The sequence below is a fragment of the Bos mutus genome, chromosome 11, assembly GCF_027580195.1.
Source record: "Bos mutus isolate GX-2022 chromosome 11, NWIPB_WYAK_1.1, whole genome shotgun sequence".
NCBI classification, from domain to species: Eukaryota; Metazoa; Chordata; class Mammalia; order Artiodactyla; family Bovidae; genus Bos; species Bos mutus.
Genome location: NC_091627.1, coordinates 101,777,709 through 101,788,467, shown reverse-complemented (window position 1 = coordinate 101,788,467; position 10,759 = coordinate 101,777,709). Strand labels below are relative to the sequence as shown.

Here is a 10,759-nt window from a genome sequence, read left to right as displayed (position 1 = left end):
GCTGTGTTCTCACTGAAGAGGCGCCCACGGGGAGCAGGACCCCATGTCCCTCCTTCCCCTGTTTCCTAAGGCCAGGACTGGACGAGGAAGCGGATGGTGGGATTAAACCACCGCCTGCAGGGGACCTGGTAAGGACCTCCACCCCTCCCCTCACTGGTCTATTAGAACCCTGCCAACCAGCAGGCTGGACTCAAAAGTGGTAACAGCAAAAGCTCGGGGGTCCCATGGAGACCCCACTGTCATCCTCTTGGTTCCAGAGAACTGGGTCGGAGCCAGGACCTTGCACATCACACACCTTTGCGTCGTGGTCCATAGAGAGGTTGGGCTGCCTGTGTTGTCACAGTGATGCTTAACTCCAGCTGCCGGCGACAACTGGGGTCTCCAGCTGCTGCTCTAACCTGGTGATCCGCAGTTGGATCTTTGGGGCAGCAGCTAATTGGGTTACATTTCACACAGTGGAAATGGAATCGTGGAGAGGGGCTTTATCCAACAACCAGGGGCAGCAAGCAAAGGAGGAGAGTGTCTGGGCAGCCTGATTTACCCCTGACCCTTCAAACCTCAACGTCATCAAGGTCTCATATCGAATCTGTTTGCTTAAAGTTCCCGCTGTCTCTAGTAATTGTTCTTCTAAACAGTCAAGATACAGAATCTGACTGATAGAAGGGGAAAAAAAAAAAAACACCCAAAGGAATGAAAAAAAAGTCAAGCCAGCTCACAGAGAAGGAAATTTTGGGTTGAGCTGCCAGCCCTGGGGAACTCAGGGGATTCATAATCAGTTTGCGAATTACTCAAAGGAAAAGTGTTAATACTGTTTTTTTGCCCTACAAATAGATCCGAGAGATAGCTGGTAAGGCTAAGGAAGTGCCTATCACTAAAGATGAGTGTGTTACATGCTTAGGATTTTTGACACCTGAACTATGTGGCCATACTTAAGCCTTGGTGATCATTCATGCTGTAGATGAAGGTAACAGAGGAGACTCAGAGAATGTTCTTCAAAAAGCCACGTACAGTTGGCTACTGTGGGTAGACTCTGCCCAGTCAAGTAACGCACATTCCTCAGTGGTAAGTATTTTCTTTGCTCATTTGGGCATCTAGAAATAAAGAGAAGATAAATACTGGGGGAAAAAAAAAACCAGTCCTGTTTTATGAAAAACTGGAAAAGCATCGGAAACCAATACAGAAATAAGAAAATTGTGATTATTTTTTATAAACAAAGCGCACTCTTGGATAATTCTAAACATTGGCATTATTTTACATCATAGCTGGATATAAGCATTTTCTGATGAGCTTTTCCTATGTTAGAAATGACTCTGCGATCCGGCTTTTCAGGTCTCAACATTACTTCCTGATGCTTAAAGACAAATGCTGATCCTTGTGTTGACTGGCAATTAGTACCTTGAATTCATCCCTCAGAGCAGTGTGTTCACAACTGGCCATAAGAGGTGGATTTTCAAAGTAATGCAGAGGGATTTAATCCCTTGATTCCCATTACTACGATTAAGAGCTGTGAGCCTATATCCCCTTTCAATTGACCCCAAATTCACCCCCTGCTGCCTCAGAGCATCAATTAAATAATAAAACCCAAACCAAACCATGGTTAGATGTATTTCATTTGAGGACAGAGTTTTATAATTTCTCTTATGCCAAGCAAACAAACCCATCTGATGACATATACAGAAAGATTCAGTTTGAAAAAAGAGAACACGCATCTTAAAAGTCTGAACATTTCTTGTGCTATTTGTCAGGAAGTTTGTAATGTCAAAAAACTGTGTTCTTCTGGGAATGGGAAGACAAGGAAATAAACTCTGGCTCCAGATTGCTGGAAATGCAGTTTACATGGTTGGGTTGTTTTTTTCCTTTCATTAAAAAAAAGATCTCTTAAGATCCAGTTGATTCAGTGAAATGCCATTTGCTCAGTTGTGTCTGACTCTTTGTGACCCCATGGATTGCAGCCCACCAGGCTCCTCTGTCCATGGATTCTCCAGGCAAGAACACTGGAGTGGGTTGCCATTTCCTTCTCCAGAGGATCTTCCCAACCCAGGAGTCAAACCTGGTCCCCTGCAGTTCAGGTAGATTCTTTACCATCTGGGCCACCACTTCTTAAAAATAGGATTCTGATGGGAATAGACTTCAGCTGAGTAGTAGGCTAAACTGAATAAGGGGAAGATAGCTCTTCAAAGACGACTGGACATTTCTTAGCCCAAGCCACCTCTGAAAGAGCGCCAAGTTCAGCAGTCTCTGGAGCAAGCAAAGCCAAGGACCCCATCCTGGTCATCTTTGAGATGAGGTGGTCATCATGGTGACCAGAGCTAGGGTTCTGCTGTTGTATTTGAATATAAAGATACAGGCTGGGCAAAATGAAGCAATTGTTTTACTTCTGCTCCTGTTTCTGCTTCTTTTTAATTTGAGGAGGAGAGGAATGAAAAAGGGGAGAAAGAAGAGTAAAAAAATACGAGGCTAATAAAAAACGCTCTCACATGGAGGAGATATATATCATGGAAAGCCACTGGTCTAATATCTCTATCTTCAGTAGTTCAAAATTCTCTCATTTCACTTAAGAAAATATTGCTGACATTATTCCACCGTGTTGGTTAGAGCTGGAAAAACCTGGTAGACACAAGTGAAGGAATTAACTTCTGTCATTATGGAATGTTGAGTAAAACAGTGTCCCGGGGCTACTGGTTGGACAGGCATCAGTGTAGATATCAAAATAACCCCCCTAAGCTTCCTGTTCAGCATTTTCTGGGACATTGTGGGTGTGTTATCACACACACGTGTGTAAATATGCTGGGAAATGGGAAAGACAAGTAGCAAACTATATTTCCAATAATGAAAACATTACTTTTCCCCCCCATGAAAAATACCAGACTTGGTAATGATAATCTGTTGGAAGCATCATTTAAAAACTTTTATGAAACTACAAGGTCCATTCTAAAGAGATTATGAACTAGGGACCAGAATGCTTATTTGAATATATTTTGCGTCTGAAGTTTCCTTGTAAAAATATTCACAGAAATTGGTGGACATTTTTTCTTTTTTTTACGTACAACTCGATGTCTCTCATTTACAACATAAATCATTTAATGTAACATTTGCAACCTTAGAAAGGCAGACATAGTTAATCCAAGTCAGTTTATAAATTCCAATTTCACATGGATTAAAAATTGCAGATAAATTAAGTCACAATAATATCCTGTACATGCATTAAGGCTGGTGACTGCTAAAGTGTCTTGGGTATCTACACACAGGAAATCACACACAGATTACTGGGTTTGGAGAGTGTCTACATCATTAAAAAAAATCTTGCCTTTTTTTTTTTTTTTTTGGTGATACAGATTTCAACAGTAACTCTGGAAAACTGTGAAAAATGTTATTTAAAAATATATATGTATATACTACTGCACAGTTTCAAAGATGTGGTTCATAAATAAGGTTGGCTGCACTGATCAATTTGATAACAATTACTGCACTTCTGAGGTGATTTAAACACGCAGTGACTTATACTCAACATTAGGCACTGGTCATATCCTTCAAGCGTACTACAGGTTTATGGTAGCTGTACTGTACATATATATTTTTAAATGTATGCATTTATACAAACTGTGTGTATGATGTATGGGATGTCAGAAATGTACACGTCACTGTCATGTAATACACACATCTTTGTTGTAGATACGAGGGTACGTTTTAGTGCAGAAAAGCTCGCTGCGTTGATTCCACATGTTCAATCCAATACACAGTTTGTCAAGGTTTCAGATTTTTTTTCCAGTACATTTCTCTTTAGATAGTGGGTCCGACTTTCCGTTTGCAATTTGAAAGTTTCCAGAAATAGCGTTTTAACAGAACCTCTCTTCCCAAGCACAATTCTGCATGTGAGTCTGATCTGTGTCGAATGGTAACAAATCCCACATTTTAATCATGAATATATTTGGGTTCCTCTCTTTCAAAGATATTTCTAACAATTGTGATCCAGGTCCATTCAGGTCATGGAGGGATAAGGCCAGTTGAACTTGTACTGAACTTCTGAAGAAATAATGTCTTCAAATAGAAGGAAATGATGATAGACATTCTACATTTAAATGGGAGGCTCTCCCGAAGGATATACAGGAAAGGGTGAGCAGTGCTGTCTCTGGGGGGTGGGACTGAGTACTTCCTACTTTACACTTGTCTGCATCATTTGAATTTTCACCATGAGTGTCTATTAGTTTCATAATCAGAAAACACAAGAGAGCTGTCTGTACTTTGAACAAAACTAAAGAAAAGGAAGCAGCAATGATCAGAAGATGCTTCCTTATCACAAGCACTGATGCCAAAGCAAGGAACAACCACTGCCCCAACACGCTGCACCAGTGAGATGCGACCGTGAGAGGAACGGCATGCTGTGACTGCCCCCAGTCCACTGGCTTCACGCTTTGCAGGAAGTGACTGCGGCTCACGGCGTCCTGACTGCTGCTGGCACAGCCAGCTGGAGGCAGCCTGTGCCTTGACTCGTGAGCACACCGCGTGGACGCCACCACGAGGCCTGGGGCTTAAAGGTGAATAAGATCAGAAAGGCACCCCAGGGATGCATGAGGGACACTGCAGGCTGTCCTTTTACATCAAAGTCTGAACATTTCATCAGAATTCAGCAGCAGTGAGTAGAACTCAGCCTCAGTCCTCCAAAAAAAAATAAAATAAAAATCTCTTAAGTTAGACCCCAATGGGAAGGGGAAATCTAGTAATAATTAGTGAAAGGCATGTCAGAAGCACCTCAGTTGGATAAATGTGAAAAAAGAAGTATTGTTAATACTTCCAGCTGCTGAAAGGCCAACACCAAATGCAAATTTCACAAGCCTTCACTTGTTCATTGAGATGAATTTCAAATCACCAAAGCTGTTCAATCACTTGCACGGTTTTGAATCAGGGCTTAGAGCTAGGGAATTACAGCAATCTGATTTCCCACCCACAGATCAGGCTGACGAAAATGTTAACATTGCAACCAAACCAGTGAGACCATTAGCATCTGATACACATGTTTTACGTTATCATCACCTTGAAAAATGGATTATTCCATGTACCCCATCACCTGTCTTTCTCAGGCTGTCTTGGGGAAATTTTGTCAAGTGAGAGGCATCAAGGTCATTATTTTTGTTTTTAAAGCATGGCAAGGTATATCCTCCGTTTCAGGAGTTTTTTTTTTTTTTTTTTTTACCAATATCTTTGTATTCAAATATATTTAACAAGAACACTAAATCTAGGATATGATAAGAGACAATAAAAGAAATAAATTTCAGACAATAAAAGAAATTTCAGACAAACACTGTAAACAAAATGTTGAAAAAACTAAAATGTAAACTTAATTAAAAAAAAAGCAAAACAAAGAATCGGGGGAAGACATACACATACCGGACGCACGGGGGCCTAAGCATGATGTTCAGGTCGCTGCTACCCTAGACAGAACTGCAGTGACTACCAGGATCACCTGCTCTGTGGGGAGCAACCTGCTCATCAGACACTGAAATACATCCCCCGGGTCAAAAATGCATTCAAGGTCCGCACGGCACTTTCTCCAAAGACAGGGAGGATTAGACAGGATCACGGCAGCAAAGAGTTCTTGGCCTGACAAAGCAACAGACACAGATTCCGAGGGAAGGGACACCCTAGACAATGTCCTCATTCGGCCAAGAACATGGGTAAGAAAGCTCTCAGACAGAGAAAAGGCTTGTTGAAAAGTATCGGCCGACAAGCCCATGGGGCTCCACAGCCCCTGGGGTCACAGTGGCGGGAGGAAGAAACACGGGCCTGCTGGGCTCCTGGTGGGGGCAGAGGGTTGTTTCTCACTGAGCCCAGGGACACAGCTGCTGCTGCTTCCTTTGGGTGAGTTTTCAAAGACATGGAGGGTTTTTTTTTTTTTTTTTTCCCCACCAAATCTCAGGGTCAGGGTCATGGTCATACTATTTTGGGGGGCAGGGCAGGGAAGGCCCATGGGAGTCGATTCATTTGCGTCTAACACGTTTAGCTGATGGGAGAGTTAGATGGAGAACTGGATGGAGGAGGGGAGGGACCAGACAAAAGGCAGGGTATTTGGTAACATGCAGTCTAGTAAACGTCCACACAAAAATAACTGACTTATTTTCATTATTCAAATACCCATGAATACAGACAATAAAAAAATAATGGGAGAAAAGTATATTAATACTGAAAGTAATCAAGAGTATAAGAGCTGGGTTCATCTTAACTGGCAGTCAAGCTTTTGGTGTGCGATATTGCACCTGGTTCACTAACCCATGAGATTTTGGTTGAATATTCTAGGAAGTCACGGTTTAGCTTTGAACTAGAAAGTGTGTGTGTGTGTGTGTGTGTGAGTGAGTGTGTGTCTTCTCTAATCAGAAATGTCAGATCACTTTGTCTAGCCTGGGAGGCTGGAAACTAGACAAAGAAGATGTGTTCTAGAGAACTGTTGTGTCTTACACACCTCCACGGGCAGCTTATTCTGCACCCACATACACAAACACACATGCCCTGGGAGGAAAGACTGCTGTTCGATGCTGAAAACTATTCACCGCCTTTCGAGAAATGCTGTGGCCGGGAACGTGGGGAGCACAGTGTCCCGAAATGCTGGGCCATCCGTGGAGATGCGCGCACGCCGCAGCCGGGGGCAGGTGTCTAGGCCAGGTGGGCGCTGTTTCGCAGCCAGTGCAGGCCCTGCTGGGAGTACTGGACCAGGTGCTCCATGCTGCTGTGCAGGGTGACCGGCCCCATGAGCAGGTCCAGGTCGTGGAAGAATTCTGGTGAAACAGAGAGGGTCGTCAGGGGGACACACGCTCAGCTCCCGGTCCCATCACACGACGTGAGCCCCCCGGCAGAGAGCTCACCTACGTCCTGAGAATCCCTCGACTGGCGACTTCTAATTCAAACCAATGACATCTATTCAGCCAGAAAGCAAGGAAAACTACTTCCCCGGGGCGGCATTCTCCTTTGTGCAGTGACACCTCTCACCCTGAACTTGGCCTGAAGCTCTGTCAACCTTTACACTGTACTCAACTGTCTTAGGTGCTGAGCCCCTGGGGGAGTCCGAGGCTCCTGGAGGCAAATCAGGGATGGTTTTTTTTTTTTTTTTTTTGGCTTTTGGAACAATCAGCTTGCATAAACTTTTATTTTATTGGAGAAGAATTAATTTCCAATGTTGTGTTAGCTTCAGGTGTGATCCATAGTGATCCAGTCATATGTGAAATAGGATTCAGCTTCTTTTCCCTTATAGGTTATTACAAAATACTGAGGAGAGTTCCCCGTGCTATAGTGTAGGTCCTGTTCACAGATGGGTTCTGAGACATCTCTACTGAGGCTGCCAGCCAGCCTGTGAACCTTCTCTGGGTTTGTACTTGCTTTAAACACGTATCACTGCCAAGGCTCTATACTAAGGGCACAAGGGTGGAGGCGGAGGGGACACCAAGATGAAGAATGTATAGGCTCTGCCATCTCAGGGACAGCGGTTTAGCGGCTGACAGAGACAAATCAATTCATGCGGCTGCCACGTTGCACCGACCAAGACCACTGAAGAGCACTCTCTGGAAGTAAGAATCTGGGAAGAGTGTTTGTCACTCAGTCGTGTCCGACTCATGCGACCCCATGGACTGCAGCCTGCTAGGCTCCTCTGTCCATGGGATTCTCCAGGCAAGAATACTGGGGTGAGTTGCCATTCCCTTCTCCAGGGGATCTTCCTGACCCAGGGACTGAACCCTGGTCTTCTGCACTGCAGGCAGATTCTTTACTGTCTGAGCCACCAGGGAAGCCCAAGAACCTGGGAGGAGGTTTTGAAAGGTGCTCCCAGATGTGCTGAATGAGGTCCCACTAGGGAGGCTCAGAGAAGAGCCAGGGTCCAGGTGGCAGGGAGGACAGCATGGCAGGAAGCCAGGAGCAGAGCCTGGGAGGAGGGGCAGGTTGGGGGAAGCCAGGTGGACTTCAGACTGGATGTGTGGTTCTGCTGAGGGACAGGTGGCAGCTGGTGGCACCATCTGGAGCCTGGCCTGCTCAGGCTCTCCCAAACCAGCCATAGAAACCTTTGTACATTTGTCCTTGCTCTTTTATCCACCTGTGACATCCACCCTGACTCCATCTCAGCTACCCGACTATCTGCTTTTCAAAATCCTGTTCTGTGCCAGCTCCTCTAGGGAGCCTGTCCTGCTGGTCTTGGCCCCTGGTACTGACCTCCTTGGCATCCCCACTGGGTTTTCTGGGCACACCATCTCTGGGCACACCATCCCTGAGCTACTGTTATGTCCCTTCTGGTTACATGATCAGATTCATGTACTCAGGGCCCAGCTGCCTATCTGTGCCACTGGTTCTCATCTCATCATGAACTTCTCAGTCTTAGCCTCTGAAGCACGTTACCATGGGAACAAAACTCTCACTCAGTACTGGAGAAAGAGCAGGAACTTGGTAGGGAGAACATTAATAACATATATACCAATCAGGGCTTCCTTGGTGGCTCAGACAATAAAGAATCTGCCTGCAAAGCAGGAGCCTCGGGTTTGATCCCTGGAGGAGGAAATGGCTACCTATTCCAGTATTCCTGCCTGGAGAATCCTGTGGACAGAGGAGCCTGGCAGGCTATAGTCCACGGGGTGGAAAGAGTTAGACATGACTAAGCGACTAACACTTCATTTTCTTTCATAACAATGCCTGTCTTAAAAGAATCTATACCTGTTGACCTCAGCATTCTATTTCTACAACTCCCTCCTATCAGAAGATAATCAGAAATATGAACAATGATTTATATGAAGGTATTTATACTGTTATTTGTAACAGTGGAAGAAAGTGGAAGTAACATAAATGTTCAACAGCAGGGCAATGGTTTGAGAAATTGTGATACTTTAAGTCTGTATAAAGTAGCTCAGCTCCCCTAGTAGCTCAGACAGGAAAGCTTCCTCCTGCAATGCAGTTGACCACGGTTCGATCCCTGGGTTGGGAAGAGTGCCTGGAGGAGGAGATGGCCACCCACTCCAGTATTCTTGCTTGGAGAATTCCATGGACAAAGGAGCCTGGCGGGCTACCGTCCATGGAGTCACAAAGAGTCGGACACGACTGAGCGACTGACACAGCGACTGTATAACCACCATTATGACAGTGTTACAGAGGCATCATAAAAGGTGTTTTTGAACTAGTTAGTCTCATGAAAATATGCCTGATATAATGTAAAGTGGAAAAAAAAAGGATGTAAAACTGTACATACACTATGCTCTTATTTTGGTAAAAATCCTGCATATTTGGAGAAGACTAGATGACATTTCAATAGAATGTTAATAGTGATAAGATTGTTGTTGTTTAGTTGCTAAGTCGTGTCCGATCTTTTGTGACCCCGTAGACTGTAGCCCACCAGACTCCTCTGTCCGTGGAATTTCCAGGCAAGAATACTGGAGTGAGTTGCCATTTCCTTCTCCAGGGGATCTTTCTGACCCAGGGATTGAACCCATGTCTCCTGCATGGCAAGTGGGGTTCTTTACCACTGAGCCACAGGGAAGCCCGTGATAAGATTACCGATAATTAAAAATTTTTTTCTCTATTTTCTGTACTTTACAAATTTAGCCATAGTTTACATACATACCAGTTTAAACATGCTTTTATGAGTAAAAACGTGCATTATTTAAAAGAAATACAGCTATTGTATAGCTCAGGGAACTCTACTAGGCTCTGTGGTGACCTAAATGGGAAGGAAATCAGAAAAAAAGGGGTATATATATCCACACAGCAGAAACTAATACAACATTGTAAAGCAAGTATACTCCAATACAAACTAATTAAAAAGAAATACATCTTACCCATAAAAACCTTTTTTTTTTCAGTTGTAACCAGCTATCATTTGAATCGGCAGTAACATTCATGTGTGTATGTGTTAAGTCACTTCAGTCATGTCTGACCCTTTGAGACCGTATGGACGACAGCCCACCAGGCTCCCCTGTCCAGGGATTCTCCAGGCAAAAATACTGGAGTGGGTTGCCATGCCCTCCTCCAGGGGATCTCTCTGACCCAGGGATCGAGCCTGTGTCTCTTGTGCCTCCTGCACTGGCAGGCGGGTTCTTTCCAGTAGCATGACCTGGGAAGCCCAGGAACATTCGTGCTCATCAGCCAATTACTTCACGCAGTGTTTCAGATCCTCAGCTATGTTCTAGGCACTGTGCCGGTCTTAGGGTTACAAAGTTGAATAAAATGTCATCCCTACCTTCAAGGACCTCACTGTCTAAAGGAAAAACATCCGTGTGCATAGCTATGTAACTTGTATCTATATCACTGATACCTGTATCATCTCTAGCCCCATCTCTATCTCTGATCTTTCCCCCGGTAACGATAAAGACAGGCAAAGGCACTGGAGGTGCTGAGTAGGAGGAGAAGTCAGGGAAAGTTCACTCGGTAGGTGACAGCTTCTACTGTCTCGCCTAGTGGTGCCCGAGGACCCGGCTGTCTCCCCGAGCTGTGGCTGACCCACGCACAGCTCCCCCAAGGGGCACGCACCTCTGTTTTCCTTGGCCAGGTTGTCTGCCATCTCCCAGTAGTCGTAGCTGTGGAGAATGCTGTTGGTGATGCTCACGTGATTGGCCGCCATCTGGTGGATGCGCTGCGGGATGCTGACGATGGTGGATGGGGACAGGGCGTTGCTGTTGGACAGGCTCCCCTGAGAGCCCACGGAGCCGGTGGGGGACGGATTGGGAGACATGGGGGATGGGGTCCCAGTGCTCCTGGAAGGGGAGAGCATGGAAAAACAAGAGTGGAGAGGTTAGAACCT

The 10,759-nt window shown here is 45.0% G+C and overlaps 1 protein-coding gene across 6 annotated transcripts in view; it reads right to left on the bottom strand.

The window, feature by feature from the left end:
- Positions 1-2,960: 2,960 nt before the first annotated feature.
- The window catches only part of AFF3 (ALF transcription elongation factor 3), a 587,368-nt gene continuing 579,569 nt past the window's right edge, over positions 2,961-10,759 (bottom strand). For all 6 annotated transcript variants that reach the window (XM_070379962.1, XM_070379956.1, XM_070379957.1 and 3 more), the window contains 2 exons: positions 10,489-10,712; positions 2,961-6,767 (listed from right to left, as the gene is read on the bottom strand). In XM_070379962.1, coding sequence (XP_070236063.1) covers positions 6,646-6,767; positions 10,489-10,712 — 346 coding nt within the window. In that variant the 3' untranslated portion in view covers positions 2,961-6,645. The remainder of the gene's footprint in view (positions 6,768-10,488; positions 10,713-10,759) is intronic.